The sequence below is a fragment of the Chelmon rostratus genome, chromosome 17 (assembly GCF_017976325.1).
Source record: "Chelmon rostratus isolate fCheRos1 chromosome 17, fCheRos1.pri, whole genome shotgun sequence".
Lineage (NCBI taxonomy): Eukaryota > Metazoa > Chordata > Actinopteri > Chaetodontiformes > Chaetodontidae > Chelmon > Chelmon rostratus.
In genome coordinates, this window is record NC_055674.1 from 16189816 (window position 1) to 16211795 (window position 21980).

Consider the following 21980-nt stretch of genomic DNA (forward strand, 5'->3'; position numbering starts at 1 on the left):
ATACATATTTTTAATTCACAGGCGTAACTACCGCTCAATAAAAAAAATTAGTTTGATGGCGGAATTTTTTGAGGCTCCACAAATGGAATTAACCGAGTGAACTTATTTACTTATTTCAGTACTTTAGCTTGTTTCCATATTCAGACAATGATTTTTTTTTTATTTTTTTTTTTTGGCCGTTCCCGTCATTGTAAAGCAGTGACTGGGGCTCCGCTGCAACACGCAGTCACTTGTAGCCTGTTCCCAGCCCTGTTTTGTCCTTCCTGTATTCCCATTCATGCAATAATTGTTTAAGTGACCACATTTATTCCCCCTGTTTCAGATGCCTGAGCCCTGACGTTTAACATGCATGTGAACCTGGCCGGGGATGGGCCAGTGTTTGGATCTCCATGCGGATGTGACATTTCAGAGAAGAGCGCGACCGCCATTTTGAGATTTACCTCAGACTCAACACATCACAAACCACGGGAGGAGCGGGTCGGGAGCCACACAGCTCAGGCTAACGTTGTATGACCGGGCACATTCCTCGTACGAAACGGGAGTTTAGCTAGAAATGCAACGAGGTGCCATGTTTGGTCGTTTATCGTGTTAGGGGCGGTTCGGCGGAATTGGTTTATGTCGGGCCGTGGCAACTCTCGTCTCTGCGAACTTCCAAATCAACATTAGCGCTATTCCGTATTGGAAAGTGCTTTGAATGGATAGCTTTTTCATCCGCTCTCCCCCAGACGAGGGACAATCGGAGGAGCACACGGACTGGGGATATCGCAGGCAAAGTTGTTGAATGTGTGTCTATATCAAATGAGCCTTTGTTTTCATTGTTGTTGTACCTATATCAGCAGTTGGCTGCCTAGTGTCAGGTAGCTTACTGCTAGCTCTAAACAGGGTATTTGTTCCTCAAGGTGCAGGTCGTGCTGTGCGTTGTCTTATTACACCACATTTCCCGGGGTAAAGCCGGATTGATTTAGCTAATTTCAGCGGGCCTCCCTCCTTGGAGCCCCGGGCCATCCATCCCACCCCCCGCCGTCAGCCAAGCGACTCGCACCCACCAAAGGCGCCGAGATTGGGCGAATAGCGAGCAAATACGTCCGCGTTTCTCTACCCGCTCCCCCGCCGACCTCCCCTCCTCACTCCCCGGCGCTGACAGCGGACAAGGCCGAGGTCGCGACAGAGCAGGCCCGGCCGCCGAGGCTCGACCTGTCCACCCCACCTCCGCATCCTACCACACCTCACCAGCAGTCCAGAACCCGGCTCCCCGCCGAGCCGACCCTGGACAAGGTCGAGGGTAACAGAGATAGCAGGGAACCCCGCATCACGACCATAACAACAACAGCTGCCAACATGAACCACCACCATCACCACACGCAGCAGCAGCAGCAACAGAAAGCCGGCGAGCAGCAGCTCAGCGAACCAGAGGACATGGAGATGGAAGGTAAGCAATGGTCCCTTGCAGGGTGAACGGGCACTTCACAACATTTTTCCTTATCTGAATTTAGCAGCTGCACGAGAAATGCGTAAAGTTTTAATTGTGCAAGCTGGGCTTAACTGTACCGTAAACACGAAGGGCCGGAGCTAGCTAGGATAGCCGGCTGCATTTTTGCTGATTGTGCGTCCGTTGCAGCATACTTGTGTGGAGCTGACCTCATTTTGCGTTATAAGCGAACGGAGCTTGCATTTCTCTCAGTATGCCAGCGATATCCCACTGCATGTAGATAGCCCAAAAGAGCGGTTCATCCACACTGTTGGGAGATTAGCCACGCAAATCATTCATTCGGATCGGTGACCGTATTTCTAAATAAACGGCTCAGTTTTTGTTAACGTTCGTTTGCCGTTACAAGTTATCAGATGCACTTTGCCAAATCATCGCCGTTTAAAGAATCAACACGCAGCCACGGAATTCAAGGCCCGCAGATTGTTGATAACGTAAATGTTTGTAAACAGTCTCGCTGTGACTCTTGCAATTAACTTGGAACCATCGCTGGGTAAATTAATGTTGCTGCTTTGACTTAAGTGTAGGCTTTGAGTTGATTTTGACAGGTATTGGCACCTGTGTTTTCATCAAAGATTGCTATTCCGCGAGTGAAGTAACTGTACCATCGCTGTTCTTAACGGTAGCGTTAAAACATCGCAAGTTAATAACCATTCGACGTGTAACGTTACGCTAGCCTCTCTAAAAGATAGTGTTAGCATCGTGTCTAATGGCTTGTACATATAACGAGGGCCTGCAAATTAACGATATAGGTTAACCGCAGGGTAAAGTCCGTCAGTTTGGCCCCTAAAATGTGAAACCAGTACACTTGACTGGATGATATTGGTTGTAAATACGTTTGGCGCGGGCAGCACCAGTTATATGTTTAATTACACTGTGTGTGCAATAAGCTGGTAAAAGTATAATGCACATTGCTAGCGGGACGGCTAATTGTAAGCTAGTCAATTAGCCACGAAGGCCCACTTCTTTACGTTCATCGGCTGGCTAGCTTGCTAGCTGATCAGCTAATGCTCACAGAGGGGGTGTGTGGCGTTCCAAAATGGTGGCTTGTATTTTGCAACGTTCGATTTGGCTTTTGCATGAACGTTAGGCCTCTGCTTCACATAATTTAGAGTTTTTTCCACTTTTTTCTAATGGCTATCTAACGGTACGATGAGTGATTATTTATTCTCTTGCACCAATTCCAGCTTGTTAGCTGGTATAACTGATTTCAGCTAATGTTGGCTAATAACGGCCTGCAGATGAATTTGTGGCTAGTGTTTGCTAGGTAGCTAGATAGCTAACGCTAACGCAGATGCGTCAATCGTGATTTGCTAAATTGCCTGTGGTATAACAAGTTTAGCCATTCAGTAGAGCAGATGACAGTCTGAAAACCCGAATGTAAATTCTGCATTGGGTTAGCTGTTTGTTTATGTGCTGACGTTTGACAGTGTGTTAGGGAAAACGTTTGGCAGTGCTGGCAAGTAACGGTTGTCGCCGCTGCGGTAAGCCAGGCCCGCACTGGGGCAGCGCGGGGATTTGCTGCTTCATTGTATGGAAGACCAAACGGCATGGAGCTCGCCATTTTTAATGATCTGTGTTTTTGTTAGTCAGGTTTGGAGTCGGGGCCATCTCTGTTTTGCGTTTTTTCAGCGTTTAAGACCAGCCGCCATAACACCATTTTATTAAGTTTTTTTCAAATGTCAACTTTGGACAGAGTACAGGCTTGTGGGAGCCCTCAGCATCACTGCGTCATTTAGTCCTAGCGATTTTATTATCTGTCCACACACATTGTTGCTTGTTATTCGGCAGCAGGCAATATATAACACATCTATTTAATTACAGATATAAGTAAGTAGAAACAGCTCCAGATGGCATTTACATTTTTCAATCATTCATTTTAATACTTACTAGTAGCAGGTGCACTCACTAGCCATCCTCACCCCTTACTTTCACCCTTATTGGGTTCTCGCTCAGTGCACTACAGCCTTACAAGGACAATGAAAACAAGTTGAAATCTTAAACTCCTCTATGATATGAGGCTCCACACAGTTGCATTGGGGTTAATCCATCATCTGCTCTACATATTTCAGTCATTTTGTCTGTTTTGCCACAGCAAATGTGACAAGGATGTCAGGCTGTTGCTGTCACACAATCAGCCTAGTGTTTATACCTAGTATGGCTCTCCAACAATGTAGGGAATTATGGAAATGAATGGGAAAACAAACAATTCTTTGTTATAAAATCCAAATTTTCTAATAGGGCAAGAGTATGGACTAAGATTAGCATCCTAGTAAATACCCATTTTAAAGTTTAGATCTGTTTTAATGATATTTCTTGTACTTGATCATTGTTTTAGGGGTGGTCCATACCATTCCTTTTCTTGGTAGCTAAAATAATTTTTTGCTGTTTTCAGTCCAGAGGCTGAAAAATTAAGAAAGGTCAGAATACTTTGTGTGCACATCTGACTTGAATGTAATGATGTGTTGTGCTTTTTATTAACAGCTCCTGTTGTAATGCAGGTATAGCAGGTATTTAGATCAATTCCTGTGATGCCTCTTGTAAATATAATTAAGTAGTCTGTTGGGATGGTTGTGATTTTTCCCTTTCCAAATATTTGTGCAATTTAAGTGAGGGTAAGTTCTGCAGGAGGCCTTTGTAGCATTTTGTCCAACTTGAAATCCTACATCCAGCTCGTATAGATTTCAGTGGTGGATACATTAGCACATACTTCTCAGTGGTTTCAGGATAGACTGACACAGTGGGCGGGACAAGAAGTTGTCATGGGGTTGACTGACAGACACCATTAGCAGGGTGTAATCCACTTGGGGAAACGAGGTCAGTCTCCTCGAGGACTCGGTCAGTAACGTTACCTGAAGACAGACAGACACACACACATACACATATAACTGACAATACCGTGTCTGTCATCTCAGAGGAAGACGAGAAAACCAGATATACATGAAATGCAGTCTAAGATGGACTGACACATCAACACATTTGGACACATACACTGGTTGTGTAAGTGTTTGCATCAATACCGTCGTTGCTCAAGACTTCACAAGTCTTCTGCAGCATCATCATCATCACAGGATACAGACAGGTTTCAGTTACTCCTTGAAGTTTACGCACAGCTCATCTGTTTCCGTCATCAATGTGTTTTGATAGATGAGACTGTGCACCGAGCCATCTCATTATTCGGATGGGGTATTGTCCTATGCGCGTGTGTGTTTTTGTTTGAGCGATGACTTGCAGCTTAATCCTGCATTGTGTCCATAATTACCCAGCCTACTGTAATGTTGTATGGTCTTTGTTGCACACACTCGCATTCTCTCTCTCGTTCGCCCTCACTCTGACACACAGACAGGGAAAGAAGACTTGTCATGCTGTCTCAGCAGGGTTTTCCCAGTGAAATTTATGAAAGGGGAAAGGAATGATCACTTTGTGTGGAGACGCAGGAGATCAAGATGGAGACTGTAGTTGCAGAATTCTTTTGTTGTTTTTAAACAAAAAAAGTCCAATCTTAGTTGATGTTGTCTTAATTTATTATGCTTATCTGATTGTTGGTCTGTCCTTCTCCTCAAAGGACACATACTGTATATTCAAAGCAACAAGCCAAAACAAGACTTAAAATAACTTGATTAATTTCCATTAGTAATATTTACATTTTCCAGAAATAATATGGTTCAACACCAGTCAAAAATACATCTAGCAGATTGTTGTTGGGAGAACCTTTAGTTTTAAATGGTCATTGCTGTTGCACAATCATAACTGGTAAACATGGATGAAAAAGAATACACATTTGAGATGAAGCCTTGTTTGTGACTACTTATTTTTAGCTCTTGATGACATACTTTTTTGATCTTGGCGAGCTAATATTTGACCCCTGATTTCTGACCTGCTGAAGTCAGATAGTTAGCAATGCAGAGGCTTCTGCCAGCTTTTATCCCCTTAGAGAAAGGTCTCTGTCCGACTATGTATGCTAATATCATATTGTTTCTCTCTTTGTACAGCTGGGGACACAGACGACCCTCCAAGAATCCCGGCCAACCCGGTGATCAATGGTAACGTGGCCATGGCAGATGGACACAACAACACAGAGGAGGACATGGAGGATGGTGAGGATGATGTGCACTTACATAAACACAATTACAATCTCTTCAATACTTTTGCTTGTTTTTGAAGCTTGTGCTGTCAACGAAATTGCTGTAAGTAATGATCTGGTTTCAACATCATGTGTGTTTAATTGGTTGTGGCGTTGCTAGTCTCACATTAGGATTTGAAAACATTTTATGTCCACTGACCAGCAGGTCTTGTCAGGGAAAGCTGGAGGAAACCTGTTCTCTGTTCACCATTGTAACTACCCTCTTCTTCTTCCATCTTTCCACAGACACCAGTTGGCGATCAGAGGCGACTTTCCGCTTTGTGGTGGAACGCTTCAGTCGCCTGAGTGAGTCGGTGCTCAGCCCGTCCTGCTTTGTCCGAAACCTTCCATGGAAGATAATGGTGATGCCACGCTTCTATCCTGACCGGCCACACCAGAAAAGTGTGGGCTTCTTCCTGCAGTGTAATGCAGAATCAGACTCCACGTAGGTGTCTTGGTGGGACGAGGGATTTGGGGGACATTGCAGAGACACACAGACACACACCTGAAACCTTTGGTGGTCCTGGTACACATTCACAAATAGTGTTGCCTAGATAACGATAAATGACCAGTTTCCATTGTAATGAATTATTTTTTACGAGGCCACCTTTTACAGTTTATCTGATCTCGCTGTGTTGATGTTCCCACAACATCATGATTACTTTTGCTCCAGGACTGTCATTGCAACTGAGCAAAAAGCGAAAAAGTCCACATGGAGGTTAGGAACAGGTAGAAGTGGATGACTGAGTCATGCGTAGGACTTTCACCCGGGAGGGAGACTGAGGTTCACTTCTTTGTGGAACTTACTGTCATATTGTTATCTGATTGTGTGTTGACCCACTTCACTTATTATTTTCAGTTTCTTTTTTTATTTTCAGTTTTCTGTTACAGTTTGGTTATGTTGACACAACAAAACTACTTGGTTAGGTTTAGGAAAAGATCATGGTTTGCGCTAAAATAGACTCTTCCAAATCATTAACCGCATGTTAAAAGAAGCTAGCTTCTCCCATATGTGTCTTTTTCCCAAGTCGCAAAGCTATGACATCACAATAACATGATTGGTCAGTTGTAATGATGCTCCAGAAGCAACATGATTATGATGGAACAACACCAATATCAGATTCTGCACCTTTTACACAACTGGTTTTCTAATCAGTGCAGACATGTATTATCAGTGCTGACATTTCATTAAAAAGGTCTGAACACAGTTAAAAATCGAAAGTTAGGCTATACTATTAGTGTAGGACATATACTACAGTTAAACGTCAACATAACGGTGCCTATATGAATTGCTGCCTTCCCATATGTGCCCATTTTTCTGTGTTTCATAACCTTGAGTCACAGTTGACATAATTCTGCTTTCTTTGACACTGAAAGACTCTTTCACGTCAGTGTGAAGCTGCATTGAGTATCGATAGAAAAATGAAATATTTTCATCACCATTCCTCCAGTATTAGCCTACTGTTTTTGTATAAATTTTCGAGTTGCAAAAGCCTGAAAAGACCTTATAATCATCCCACCAACATGTTTCATGGTTGACATGGGGCGCTTCTGAGCAGTGTTTGGATTATGTCAAAAGTAGCATTTAGTATGACGGGCAGAAAGCTCTACTTTGGTCTCATCAGACCATCAAACCTTCCTCCAAATTGTTATTGTCTCCCATCTGTCTTTGGGCCAACACCAGCCCAGATGTCATATTAGTTTTTTCAATTATGTCTTTCTCCGTGCTGCAACCAGTAAAGCATCAGTGCAACAGTTATCTTAGCAGTGGGTTACAAATGGACAGGGCACCCTGCCCTTCAGAGGGGTCCCAATCTGATATATTCCCCCCTTTTTTAATAATTGACAGAACTGAACACTCAGGAATATTCAGTAAAAATTTAGGACCTTAAGGATACAGTAGCCACTTGTCATAAGTTGATTATACACAGATTTATACTGACAATCCTAAAAAGACTGCACAGGCCGCTGTGTTTTAGTCAACGAGGTGAATACTTTTGTGTTTTGAATGTATCTTTAATTGACATCAATTAGTAGAGATACTGGTCTGTGGAGGGATTTTTTCTAAACCTGGCTTTGGTTTCATGGCCAGTGGCAATCCTGATGACATGATCTTCTAGTCAAGGAGAAGTGTTTTGTATACCCCAGTGGCTTTTTATGGTTAAAGTCGCCTCCGTCAAACATGGAATGAAAGCAAGTGAAATTGGCTCCTGAGACCTTACTGTGTTAACTTGCTTACCTGGCTCACCATTTGTTTTGTTGATCCTATTCTTGGTGTTTCAGGTCATGGTCATGCCATGCACAGGCCATGCTGAAGATCATCAATTACAAAGATGACGAGAAGTCCTTCAGCCGCAGGATCAGTCACCTGTTCTTCCACAAAGAGAATGATTGGGGTTTCTCCAACTTCATGTCCTGGAGTGTAAGTAGAGAAAGTGACAAATCCATGGCAGATTAATATTAACAGCCGGATAAGGTTTTTAGGTAGGACAAGTACCACCAAAGAAACATTGGCTTTGTGGCAAAGAGGCTGATTGAATAGACACATGCTATAGGAGACAGTGGGGAAAAACTCAGTTTTCATTTACTTGTTGATTGGGTGGATAAAAGAGGCTGTATTGACAGGGCTGGCAGCATGCTAATTGCTCATTGTCAATTTGGCTCTCTGTGCTGGTTCTTTGTCATAGTTAAGGGTAAAAATATAAGTAAACTCTTTAACTTCTACCCTTCCCATCGATTGATTTTGGTGTTGTTGTGTTTCAGGATGTTACTGATCCAGAGAGGGGCTTCATCGATGATGACAAAGTCACCTTTGAAGTCTATGTCCAGGCAGATGCCCCACATGGAGTGGCGTACGTAGCTCTAAGCTTTCTCTGGGGCTTTGAACAGGCTTCCCATGTTTTATTTCTCTGTTCAGGTTTTCTGAATTATAAGCCTAACACCAGCTTTCCCTCTGTAACCAGCTGGGACTCTAAGAAACACACAGGCTATGTTGGACTGAAGAACCAGGGAGCTACCTGCTACATGAATAGCCTGCTACAGACTCTCTTCTTCACCAACCAGCTACGACGGGTAGGGTGTTATCTTACGTGTTAGCTTAGTGCATTGGCCTAAGCTGACCCAGTGAAGATGTATTTTTCATGTATGTATGTGTGCACTAGAGTTTCAGTTCAGTGTTTGTATCTTTTGTCCACATGTTGTCACAAATATTAAAGGCCAATCACAAATATAGGTATATGTATGTAAATATGTATACAGAAATTCCAACCTGCATGTGCTGCTACTTCCCCTATTAGAGTCTGCTCTGTTAATTCATGTCGTGGGGCCCTTTAATTCGCCATAGTCCAATGCTCTTTTCACACATGCAGTCGATCCTTGAAATGTTCAGGAACTTTTCCTGCATGGGATCATCTGTGAACGCAAACAGGAATCAGAAGTTTCCTACCTCCAAGACCAAGGATGTTTCAGGGAAAATGTCGATGCGGCTGTGTGTGAATGAAAGTAGTAACGCTGCAGGGGACAAGCACATTAAGGGTTACGTACACCGGGATCTTGAGAACCAATCACAAGACTCCACTGATGACATATTTAATCAGCGACTTGTTTGGTCAGCCAATCGCAAAAAAAAGTATTGCTTGTTTTACAAACTTGGTGACTATTAAATACATTCTAAGAACATCGGTCAAAAACAGCTCCTCACTCGTCATGTTACGTACAATAAGTCTTCCACCGTGAACACACAGACCTAGCCTTGCCCCATCTTCTTCTGCTGCTTAGTTTATGGCGGTTGGCATCCATAAGCGTCACATTGCCGCCATCTGCTGGGAGTGTCCCTTGCCACATCTATTCCTGCTATATTATATATATATATTCCTAATACCTAATCCTGGTGTGAATCCCGCTGACTCTCTTCCCAGGCGGTGTACATGATGCCCACAGAGGGAGATGACTCGTCCAAGAGCGTTCCCCTGGCACTGCAGAGGGTTTTCTACGAGCTGCAACACAGCGACAAACCCGTCGGCACCAAGAAACTCACCAAGTCCTTCGGGTAGGGTACACTTTTTTTGTTAGTGGCAGCTCATCGGTCTTTTGTCTCAATGTGACACAGATGGAGGTGAAGAAGTCAAACCAATATTTGTTATCTTTCACTCTGTGAAGCACTTTTAGTATTTTCTCTTTATTTTCTTGTTGGGACTGAAATGCTGGAAACATTGAAGTTGGAGGAGAAAGTAAGATACTCTGATGATAACATCAGAAAGATCTTCACACTAGTTTGTAGGTGCAAACACTTTAAGATTGTGTTAAACATTATTTTTAGAAGAATTTTAAAATGGTTACCAGCCACAAATCTTTCCTGATCCATGAGTATATCTAACTACCTTGCTGTCTTTTTTCTCTCTCCTGTGTGAAGATGGGAAACACTAGATAGCTTCATGCAACATGATGTACAGGAGCTGTGCAGAGTGGTGAGTGCTCTCATAGTCTCTTAATGAATTTGGGTGTGTAAGCGTGTGCATGCTGAATAGTCACTGACTTTACTGTGTGTGTGTGTGTGTGTCTGTTCCAGCTCCTAGACAATGTGGAGAACAAAATGAAAGGCACTTGTGTTGAGGGAACCATCCCCAAGCTCTTCAGAGGAAAGATGGTGGTATGTTTCTCTTTCTGCCTTTCCTCATCTTCATGTCTGACTTGTCTTGATGGCTACGGTCACGTTTTTTATAGTCTCAGTCTAACCTGAGTTTCATCTCAAAAAGACAAATGATTTTTGAGTGAGATTTATCCTGTTTATTTGTTGAAAGTGAGGGTTTTCAGGGTAATGTCAGCCTGGCATGCATTATGTAAATACTGCTGCAGATTTTGTTAACATACTGATGATTTGAAGTAGTCTGACTTGGCACAGGATGTAGCCTGGAACAAGGTCAGTTTAAGAATAGAATGAGGTTAAATCAAGAAGCGTCCCTCTTAGAAATAATATTTTTAACTTGCCAATTGTATCATATAGTCTGACCTGTGTGTGTGTGTGTGTGTGTGTGTTACTCTCCAGTCATACATCCAGTGTAAGCATGTGGACTACCGGTCAGAGCGGATAGAGGACTACTATGACATCCAGCTTAGTATAAAAGGAAAGAAGAACAGTGAGTAGCAACGCCAACACAACTTCATGGCTTTTCTCAAACAATGGAACAGTGGCACTGCAGAATCAGCTGATCTTTCACTGAAATACATTGCATTGGTTTAAACTGACTTTGCCATGATATTTCCCCATATATTGAAAAGGTGTTGCATTTCTTGCTGCAAGAGGAGACTGTTTACTGTTATTTATATCTACCTATCTATATCTATATGTCCATATCTATATATATATTTATATATATATATATATATATGTTTAAATGTTGTTGCCCATCAGTTGTTGATTTTGAAGTAACCAATTTGGATGTTTTCTTGATGTGCTTATTTCCAGTATTTGAGTCATTCAAAGATTATGTTGCAACCGAACAGTTAGACGGAGACAACAAATACGACGCAGGAGAGCATGGACTGCAGGTGAGGTTTCACCATGACTGGATGCAATTTTTTTGTGTGCCTTTTGTCTCCAGTTTGTTTTAGTTGCTTACTTTTAGTTTGATCTATTTTGGCTAGATCTCAGTTTCTCTTTATGCTCATTTAAATCCCAACATTTTTGTCACATGTGTCATTAATTGATAAAGCAGGACCCTGTTGACTTCATAAGGACATAGTGAAATTTTAAAGTGTAATGCACTGCAGGCTGTACACAGATGTTGAAATGTTGGCTGTGAATTTAAGGCACGTGTTTGCAAAGCACCTGAGAGGCATCTGAATGATCAGATCGATAAGCTGGAAAACAATGCCATTCTGATAAGTTACATAGTGCTGCACACGTTAAGGGTTGGAGAACAAATGTCAATGGCATGTCTGTGTTGCAGGAAGCAGAAAAGGGAGTGAAGTTCCTTACCTTCCCTCCAATCCTTCATCTGCAGCTGATGAGGTTCATGTATGACCCACAGACCGACCAAAACATCAAGATCAACGACAGGTAGAAGAAACACACCAGACCTCACTCTAACACGCTCACATGTACTTTCTTTTCATTATGCTCACACACTGTGTCAGTGGCCGGTGGTCAGACATCCTTTCAGAGACAGTCTTAGTCCATGTTAACATAAGTTAAAAGAGCTGTATGCTTCCAGAGCTGGCTCTTAAGCCTTCTCTCTCTGAGCAGCATGCCCTGACCTACTGTGCTAAGACAGTGAGGAAGTGAGTCATTGAGAGGTTTTTTTTTTTTTTTTTTTGCCCTGTAGGCCGTATCATTCTGTGTAAAGCTTTGTGGCAGCTAATGGTGTTTTAACAATCCACCAGGATAATGTGACACTTTCAGGACACGCACACATGTGCAGCCATCCTGTCAAGCTAATTTTCCCCTGTAGCATCCCACAGGGGCTCTGAGTCATCCTTGTGACACCGCCATCAGCACCTGGCCCCCTTAGGTGTTTGTACATGTATCCTCACACACGCACACACTGAACTCTTGCTGTCTTTCTTGCAGGAATATGTTGTTCTTTGTCTTAATATTTGACCCTTCTCTTTTCAATTTCCTCTCCTCTATTTCTTTTGTCTTCGTGCCTTTCCCTCCCTTTCTTCTCGCCTGCCATCTCCTATCTTCTCCAATCTCTCCCTCCCTGCCTCTTTGTCCTGGATTTCCATCTTCCCTTTCTCCATTTCTCACACATCAATCCCTCCTCTCTCCCCATCCCCATCATTTGTCTGTCTATCTTCTCTGCTTCTCTCTCCTCTCCTCATTCTTCTGTAGGTTTGAGTTTCCAGATCAGTTGCCCCTGGATGAATTCCTTCAGAAGCCAGACTCTAAGGACCCAGCCAACTACATCCTGCATGCAGTGCTAGTGCACAGCGGGGACAACCATGGCGGTCACTACGTCGTCTATCTTAACCCAAAAGGAGACGGCAAAGTGAGTGTCAAGGAACCAATAGTGAGAACAATTTTTTTATGCACCTTTCACCCAAAAATTCTGTGGGCATGGTTGGGGTTTCTGCACGAGTAGCTGTAGTTTTGAGAAACATTTGCATTAAGAATACTGCCTGTGTTTGTCATGACTTGGGATGCTCAACTTGTTTAGATATGAGATATACGTCTCCTATAGAACTGACATTAAACTCAAAATAGCCACTTATAGGAAGCATTTTCTGAGCTACCCACTCAGACTCCATGTTGTCAATTAATGCTCAGATATTCAGCAGAAGGGTATTTCACCAAAGAGCGAGCTATTCAACACCAGTGTTGAATTAGCTCCATACTCAGATAAATATTGGTGACAAGAGTCCAGCGTTTGTGGCTAACAATGCATGTGACATCATTTAAACTTGAGCTTATAAACTCACTCCTTGTATTGTTTTTTCACACCCAATGTTAAATCCAAAAATTCAAAGTAGTAGCATGTATAATACCTACTTACACACCCACTCACCCACCACCCTTAGCAACTCTCACTCACCTGCAGAACTCCTGACTCACACTCACATATTAGTGCAGTGTATTTGTAATAGTGTAACAACTGGTTGAGCATCCCTGTACTAGTCATCCTTTTAAGACATTTATAGATGTTCTGACATAAGGTGATCAGACATCACCTTATGTTAGCATTATGAGCATGTTGGTATAGGGGTTGATTGAAAGCATGTCAAAATGATTTAACATAAATGGTCATCTTAAGTGCTCTCTGGTTTTCTCCTTTCCTCTATACTTTTTGCCCCACTCTTGCTCCCCTATCCTCCTCATCTCTCCACCACCTCCCCCCTCTTGTCCATCATTCTTTCTATATCTCTCTCTCTCCAGTGGTGCAAGTTTGATGATGATGTGGTGTCGCGGTGCACCAAGGAGGAGGCCATTGAGCACAACTACGGTGGACATGATGATGACCTCTCAGTACGCCACTGCACCAATGCATACATGTTGGTCTACATCCGTGAGTCCAAACTCAGTAAGTAACATACTCCCTCTACTTCTGCTCTTTAGGTAATAGTAAACAAATGCTGGTTCTAGAGAGACTGTCCCATAAATACATGAAAGATTCATCTCCCCTGCTCTGCCAGTCTGCCCTTAAGTACAGTATTCTATTTAAATTTGAAGCATGTAAGAGGGTTTCCACTGTGACTATAGTAAATAAAAATCTTGTTGTATTGTACTCTGTCTGCTTTTTAATGCTCGCTTGAATCTATAGGTGAGGTGCTCCAGCCGATGACTGACGTGGACATTCCCCAGCAGCTTGTGGAACGTCTGCAGGAGGAGAAAAGGGTGGAGGCACAGAAGAGGAAGGAGCGCCAAGAGGCTCACCTCTACATGCAGGTCCAGGTAGGAAACCAGGAGTGCTATTGAAGGTGCTGTTATACTTTGCAGACTCAAAGTACTTTGATGGCTGTTTTTAATTAGGATGGGACTGTAAAGCAGTGTAGCACTATCACAGTGTCAACAGACAAACCAGCAGACTGGGCTCATGCTGGGTTTAGTCTTACATACTGATGCGAGGGAAGTGGTGCTCATTACATTAGGTTTGCAAGAGTGAATAACAAATAAGATTTAGAATTGAAATGGTGCTTAATATGTCTTTTGTTGCCGTGGATAAGACCATATCGATTGTTTTCTATAGTCTATCTGTATTTTTCTGAGAAGATTCCACAATAGTCGTTTATACAAGGTGAACATGAAGCTCTGCCAAGCACCCTGCTTTGTTTTTTAACAAAAAAATAATTGCATCCAAAAAAGTAGTTGGATATGTCTCATAGTTGGATGAAATGCCTTATCTGACCAGATTACAGCATACAAATCTACTGTCAAAAGCTGACCGGAACTAGTATGGTTGTGCATTAGCACTTTTATGAATACAATATGTATATTGCATTAAGGCAATATGATGTTAGTGCTGTGGTTGTTATTGTGACATACTTTTATAGTGGCACATACATACATAGAGGTCTCTTCAAGTGCCAGGGATTGCTTTCTGTGAAGCAGAGTCTGCAGTTGTTTTCTCTGTCAGCCGCAGGCAAGAATGTAGGTCCTCTAGCTGCACTGTGGCAGGCACAGTGTGGTCAAGATGGTGAGAAGAGTAGTGAGTAAAGATGAGGAAACGGCTTGTTCAAAGATAAAGATTTATTCTGTTCAAAGATGTCACCTGCTCTGCCTTTATTATTTGGTATAGAGCCAGGTCAAAGGCTAATGTCTCTTCATTACTTCCTCCTGGAGAGTCAATAGGAGGAACAAATACATGTCAGTGGTAGATTGTATGATAAATCCAGTTTGCATTTTGCCTGTCACGCTGTGGAGTACAATCTTTTTCACATTTGTTTAACTGATCGAGTTGTTTTGTGTATGACAAAATGTGTAACCAAGACAAAACCTGGAAAGGCTGTTACATCCTTTAAGTTTGCGATTAAACACGTTCTGCATCAATATATGGGCATTCCTCTTGCAGTTTTGAATGTGTGGAATACAGAAGTACATGCAGCTTCAGTGCCCAGCTAGATTAGGGTGTCCAGCCCACAGACACTTTACTGCAGTTTGGGCAAATGTGTGCCTATTTTCTTGTTTCCCGCGGGCGTTTGGTTCTCTTGATTCCATTTTACTGTCACTGAGGTTGTTTTCTTCCTGTGTTCTTCCTCCTCTGGCCAGATGGTGACAGAGGACCAATTCTGTGGACATCAGGGCAATGACATGTATGATGAGGAGAAGGTGAAGTACACAGTCTTCAAGGTCCTGAAGAGCTCCACGCTGCAAGAGTTTGTCCAGAACCTCTCCCAGACCATGGTGAGAGACTCAAGAATGTGTGTGAGGGGGAAAAACAGAGCAGGATGTTGGGGGCAAATGCTCACAAACTGCAGCTAAATGGCTCAGTCTAGAAACCTGCCATGACACTTCTTGCCTCATCTCTTGTAAAACCATTCATATGTCTTGTTTTCAGCAGCCGTAGCAACTTCCCTTTTTGGCTTTTCCATTCATCTTTATCAAAATGCAAATGAAATTAAGCCCACCTTTTTGATTTGCTGCAGGGATTCCCACAGGACCAGATGAGACTGTGGCCCATGCAGGCCCGGAGCAATGGAACCAAGCGACCCGCCATGCTTGACTACGAGGCCGACTGCAACAAGTCTGTAAGTGTTTGTGTCTCCAAGAGCTATTTGTGGGTTTAAGCTGTGTAGGTATTTATGCTATTTGGACATTTTGTGAACCATTTTTGTGTTCAGTTTTACATTCAGTCCAGTGAAAAGCTTCCACTGTATTATTGCTGTGCATCCAGTACATTTGTAGTTCTGGGACGTGTTTAATTTAGTTAGGGACACGGGGCAACGTCCCGAGTCACTGGCTCCTACAGCTATGAAATAGCTGCAGGAGCCAGTGACTCGGGGCTACGCCCCGAGTCACTTATTACTATCCCGCGCGTTTCTTCTTCTTCTTCTTCTTCTTCTTCTTCTTATTTTTCATCCTCCTCCAAGTTTTCGTCCCTTAACTCGTCCCGCAGCTTTGAGAAAACCCTCGCAAATTATATATCAAAACGTGCGTATTGTTCGGGATCGGTGTGCTATTACTTTTCTCAAATTTATCCCATAAGAAATGAATGGGACAGGTGAAAAAAACAAGATTGAAATTGGAGTTTTTCAAACATCTGTAGCTCAGGCATACATTCACCGAGAGACTTCATTTCAACTTTAAAATGTAGACCCAAGTCTGGTCTATTGGTGTGTTCATCCACATTTTGATTGGTCCTATAGTTTTTGATCAGTCACTGTTCAATGACAGTGATCGTTTGGAGGGAAATTTTGAGATTATAATGGGTGTATATTGCACGGAATGTTCGTGCTAGAGTGCGTGCTAGAGTGGCACAGAGTCTAAAAACGATCTGAAAATCTTCTCTTTTTCTCGTCGCTACGGCCACAAATTACACTCTACACGCATAATTTTGGGATCAGTTTGTAGACAAACTTGTCCTCTTTCGTGTGATGTCCTCGAAAAAGCCGAGAGACTTACTGAATTTAAATAGTGAGACTTTTTGTGCAGCCAGCTCCCTCCTGCTCTCCCATTAAGTCCCATGTTAAAATTCAGAGCTGTTTTGTGAGCAAAGCAGAAATGCCTCCTGTCTTTAGATCGCCATAAAACGAAAAGTTGTTGTGTCAGGAATAAAACGAGGAGATGGTCGGACTCAGGAAGTTCTCGGGAGTCCGATGATCTATAGTACACTCTGATACGAGGTACGGTTCTCTCACCAGAGGATTTAGTTCAGGAGGTTCGCCGAACCCAAATCTCACTGCATACAATACAAACTCCTGTTCTCTGAGTCGCAGAGTCTTTTTAAGTCGACCATTTTGTCATTTTTCTAAAGAATATCTGGACATAAAACACACGTACATCTGGCCCAGACTTGTCCGCATCTCACAGTGTAATCGGGTTTTTGATAGCAGCTACGGTTTTGACACAATCGCAAGTTGTTCGGAAGAAACCGACAGCGAAAAAGCCGCTTTTCAAGGGAAGAGTTTAACAGGTGCAACTGTCATTTACACACACACACCGGTCAATAACCCACGCACACACATCTGCAGGACAACCAGCCTGAGAGTGATTATCTTAACGAGCTCAGTCAAAACAAGGGCATTGTTTGAAAACAATCTCCGTCCAACAAGCAGTTAAACTCAGCTTCAGAAAGCTCTTTGCCAAAGAGGTTGAGACAGTAGTCACACAAATGCACACACAAAAAGGGCTAACCAACAGCTAAAAAGTGATTTAAAAACAAGCACGTCAAAACTGAACAGGAACAGGTAAACAGTGGGAGAGGTGCAGAGGTAATTATCAGCAGGTGGGGCAGAAGTTACACACGCACACACGCACACGCACACACACACACACACACACACACACACACACACACATTCAGACACACATATACCAGACACATCTCCATGTAGGAGCTGGTTGGGCTGCTTGTGTAGTTCAAGCAGACACACACACACAAACAGACGAAGACACACACATACGCAGTCACACACAATGACAGATACACAAACACACACACACACAGACAAATGCATAATGAAAAATCCCATCCCCCCGCCCCCTTGTTAACGCCGTTAGCTCTATTAGCTCTGTTAGCACAGTTAGCTCTGTTAGCGTTAGCGCCGTTAGCTCTATTCGCACCGTTAGCTGTTAGCTCCGTTAGTGTTAGCTCTGTTAGCTCCGTTAGCATTAGCTCCATTCATGTTTATTGATTCAGTTCATTAATTCATGTTAACAGAGACATGAAGCAGAGGAGAGAAGCAGACACAGACAGCTGAGGTTCTCAACAGAGACAGACAAGGAGAAAGCTACAGAAACACAGCTGAGAGCAATTCATTAATCAGGGACTGACTACCTCTGATATCTGCAGTTTTCTCACATTGCAGCCTTTTTCAATTGTCCGCTGCTTCGCCATAGTTTCTCCTAGAGACTTCATTCAAACTTTAAAACGTAGATAATTTTGTCGGCTCAAAATGACCCTCGGCACATTTTGATATCTCTTACGGTTTTCGAGCTATGACCATCGAAGGCCGACGTAAGACGCAAACAACTGCGATAAATTTCCCAAAAGAAATGAATGGGGAAATTTCCTCAAATTTCAGCCTTTTTCAATTGTCCGCTGCTCGGCCATACTTTGTCCTAGAGACTTCATTCAAACTTTAAAACGTAGATAATTTTGTCGGCTCCAACACACCCCGTGTCCCTTTCAAAATTTCCCAGGGGGAATTTTCTAGTTTAGTTTACCAGGAGAAAGCAACTGAGGGAGCTGAGCAGCTGAACCAATTAGTTGATTGAAAAATGATTGAAAATGGCCCACATGTGATCTAGTAGTCACTGGTTCCTGGAGCCACATTAGTGTATGTGTGACAGTGTTACTTGAGCATTGGTGCCCATGTATGCATACACTACTGTGCATGACTGTGTCTTCCACTCCCGTAAATAAATGTATTCATCGTTTTTTAAAGTTAGTGCACATTTGCTTTTCAGATGATTGACTTGAGCGACAACGAGAATCCCTGGACAATATTTCTGGAGACTGTGGATCCAGAGATGGCGGCCAGCGGGGCCACGTTACCCAAGTTTGACAAAGACCGTAAGTCCCACACACCACCCTCATTCATCTGTGTTTTTCTGCAGTGATTTACAGATTGTGTCACTTTACTTTGTCAATGGCATTTGATTTAGAGCGCACAGGGACTTAAGTGCAAAAGTCTCAATTGTAATCTTGTCACACTGCAGCGTGACCTCTACACCATTCATCTACTTAATTTTAAAGGTTTACTAGAATTACTAGAAATGCAGCTTCACAAGACCCACTGGGGTGTATTGAAAATGTCTTATGTTTTAATTGGAACACTACTTGTGGTCATTTAAGCAATTTGTTTGACATGCAGTGTTTTCCTTGTTTCGACCAAGGTGTTGTTATTGGTGCTACTGTATTGTTTGTGACTTTGTCTCTTTCTTTTCAGATGATGTCATGTTGTTCCTGAAGATGTATGATCCCAAAACCAGAAGCTTAAATTATTGTGGACATATCTACACACCTATATCCTGCAAAATAAGTAAGTGGTGGCAACATGCAAGTCTGTTTTAAGCTCAACACACAGTCTTACTTAAAGTAAAAAAAGCACTGTTTAAATTGTGTTTCTGCTGCTCTTTTCTCTCTGTAACCAGGAGACCTTCTGCCAGTCATGTGTGAGAGAGCAGGGTTTCAGCAGGAAACTAGCCTTATCCTCTATGAGGTGATCTATTTATGTAGCGCTCACTCGCTGGCACATTCCTCTTTCCTTTTTCTCACTTGTTCTCACTCTTCACTCGCTCCTTCACACAGTCACGTTCTCATGCTCTTCTGACACACACAGGCTTCGCCTCACAAACTCTCTCGTGCACACTTTCACACTGTCGTATGCAGAGTCTCGTTTCCTCACACTCGTCCTTCTGCAGCTTTGCTCGTTTACATATCCTCAACCAAATACTCCTGTGTGCAGACACAGCTCCACTTTAACTACATTTCCCATGATGTGTGTGTTACAGGAAGTAAAGCCCAATCTAACAGAGCGAATACAGGACTATGATGTCTCTCTGGACAAGGCCCTGGATGAGCTCATGGACGGGGACATCATTGTCTTCCAGAAGTAAGACTGTTTGTGTGTCTAAATTGGGATCTACAGTGTGAGCTAATTTATATCACAGTGTATTTAGAATTTTCATTTAACAGTTGAATGGGCGGCGAGCAAGTAAACATGAATGTAAATAATGCTAGATTTGAGAAAAAAACAGAAATATTGTTTTAAAATTTAGTTGTTCCTTTACTGCTTCATACCCTCTTCATCATTTCTTTCCATCTTTGTGCCTCCTGCTACCTGTTCTTCCATCTACCTCTGTTGATTCTTTGTCTACTGTCCTCCCCTTTCTCTTTTCTGCCTCCTTGTAAACACTAAACATTCTGTATCTCAATTAATCCATCGTCCTACCTCCCTCCAATCGCGCAGGGACGACCCAGAGAACGACAGCAGTGAGCTGCCGACAGCAAAGGACTATTTCCGGGATCTCTATCACCGTGTTGATGTCATTTTCTGTGACAAGACCATCCACAACGACCCTGGCTTCGTGGTCACGCTCTCTAACCGCATGAACTATTTTCAGGTGTGGGCCATTCAGGCACTCGGTTTGAAGTTTGTTATTTCAGTATGTCTGCATCAGCTCTGTTGAAAAGAATACATCAGCTTCCTAAAGAGAAAAAAACCACACAACTGAGCCTTTCAAAAATTAATGAATATTTGGAAATTATTCTGTCATGTTAATTTGTACTGACGTTAAACCACAACAGAAATATCCAAGGAAAACTGATTGCAATTGTAAAATTGGTCAAGTGAACGTCTGGCAACCTGCAGATTATTTGGTAATTTAGTGCTATTTTGTATGAAACTTATGTATGAAACTTCACAACATTAGAGAGTTGGGATTTTGTGCCTTAAAACAGTGTGGATCTTTGAAATATCTTCTAGAAAGCTCAAGTGCTTGATGTTCTAAATGCATAAAACCTGCCAAAGCATTTCAGTTAGCAGGCACAGATGAAACCTGGCAGCCCTGCGGTGATCCTTCTTGTAATGTTTGTGTTGTCTGTTTGTCAGGTGGCCAAGACAGTAGCGCAGAGGCTGAACACAGATCCCATGCTGCTGCAGTTCTTCAAGTCACAGGGGTAGGAGGCTTGTCTCATCCACACACACACACACACACACACACACACACACACACACACACACAGTTATCATTTCACGTGATCAGTGAGGCTGACACAGACACAGAAGGTGCATGTCAAGCCGTAAGGAATAAAAATGTATCATTGTCAGAGTTATGAATATAAAAGGGGTACATCAGAAGAGAATAAGGGAAACAACGGGGCACGAGGGAGAGAGTTATCGTATTTGTTTTGTGCCTAATAGACCAATTATGCTTTCGCTGACGAGTAATTGTTCCCATTTAAAAAGCGGAAAAGCTTAACTTGCAGTGTTCTGGACGGTGTAAGGAAATCATTCATAGCGATTTTCACTGTATTGACAGTAACTGGGGTTGTTGGTGGTGTTGTTGCCATTACAGTCAGTTTCACCATGGTATGTAGTAAAAACAGCGCATCTCTTCAGTTGATATTGAGTGAATTTTGATTCATTGAATCATTTTTAAAAGATTTTCTTGCTTGACATAAAAAGCAGAAATGTGTCTATTATATTTATACGCTATTTTCTTTCTATTTTCATTTTCATGGGTTTTGTCATGTTTGCCTTTGCTTTGATTACTTGCAGTAGAAATGTTGCGTAACCTGTCCCCCCCCACCTTTCTCTGTTGTTTTCCTCTAACTCCTCCCACTCTGCCTCCCTCACCATTGCTCCTCTGTTCTGCCTCTGCATCCCTCTGAATTTTCTCATCTTTCCCTCTTGTTCACCCCACTCCCCTCCCATCTTTTCTCTCCTCCTTCACTTCTTTTTTCCCCCCACCCCCTGTTTCTTTTCTCCTGTCATCTTTCTTTCCTCCCCTTCGTCGTCCTCCCCCCCTGCCTGGTGGTGTGGTGGCCAGGTACAGGGACGGTCCAGGGAATCCTCTCAGACACAACTATGAGGGAACGCTGCGGGACCTGCTGCAATTCTTCAAACCTCGGCAGCCAAAGAAGCTGTACTACCAGCAGGTAGGAAAGGCTTGTCAACTCTTTTATTGTGTTTAGTAACTTGTTTAGTAGTGTTGTATAAAGTGTTTAGGAAAAGGTGGCTTTACTGGTTTCAGGAATTCCTGTCATCTGT

The 21980-nt window shown here is 42.8% G+C and overlaps 1 protein-coding gene across 3 annotated transcripts in view; it reads left to right on the top strand.

Annotated features, from left to right (window-relative positions):
* The first annotated feature begins 469 nt into the window (after positions 1-469).
* The window catches only part of usp7 (ubiquitin specific peptidase 7 (herpes virus-associated)), a 30893-nt gene continuing 9382 nt past the window's right edge, over positions 470-21980 (top strand). The window contains exons 1-24 of one of the 3 annotated variants that reach the window (XM_041956594.1): positions 470-1429; positions 5479-5583; positions 5856-6054; positions 7893-8031; positions 8373-8461; positions 8573-8681; positions 9527-9657; positions 10021-10075; positions 10177-10257; positions 10654-10744; positions 11074-11156; positions 11558-11667; positions 12442-12619; positions 13483-13627; positions 13868-13998; positions 15313-15447; positions 15690-15791; positions 18673-18778; positions 19155-19247; positions 19360-19427; positions 19720-19820; positions 20178-20331; positions 20820-20887; positions 21760-21868. In XM_041956594.1, coding sequence (XP_041812528.1) covers positions 1339-1429; positions 5479-5583; positions 5856-6054; positions 7893-8031; positions 8373-8461; positions 8573-8681; positions 9527-9657; positions 10021-10075; positions 10177-10257; positions 10654-10744; positions 11074-11156; positions 11558-11667; positions 12442-12619; positions 13483-13627; positions 13868-13998; positions 15313-15447; positions 15690-15791; positions 18673-18778; positions 19155-19247; positions 19360-19427; positions 19720-19820; positions 20178-20331; positions 20820-20887; positions 21760-21868 — 2673 coding nt within the window. In that variant the 5' untranslated portion in view covers positions 470-1338. The remainder of the gene's footprint in view (positions 1430-5478; positions 5584-5855; positions 6055-7892; positions 8032-8372; positions 8462-8572; positions 8682-9526; positions 9658-10020; positions 10076-10176; positions 10258-10653; positions 10745-11073; positions 11157-11557; positions 11668-12441; positions 12620-13482; positions 13628-13867; positions 13999-15312; positions 15448-15689; positions 15792-18672; positions 18779-19154; positions 19248-19359; positions 19428-19719; positions 19821-20177; positions 20332-20819; positions 20888-21759; positions 21869-21980) is intronic. The other 2 variants (XM_041956595.1, XM_041956596.1) reach the window with 2 other exon arrangements.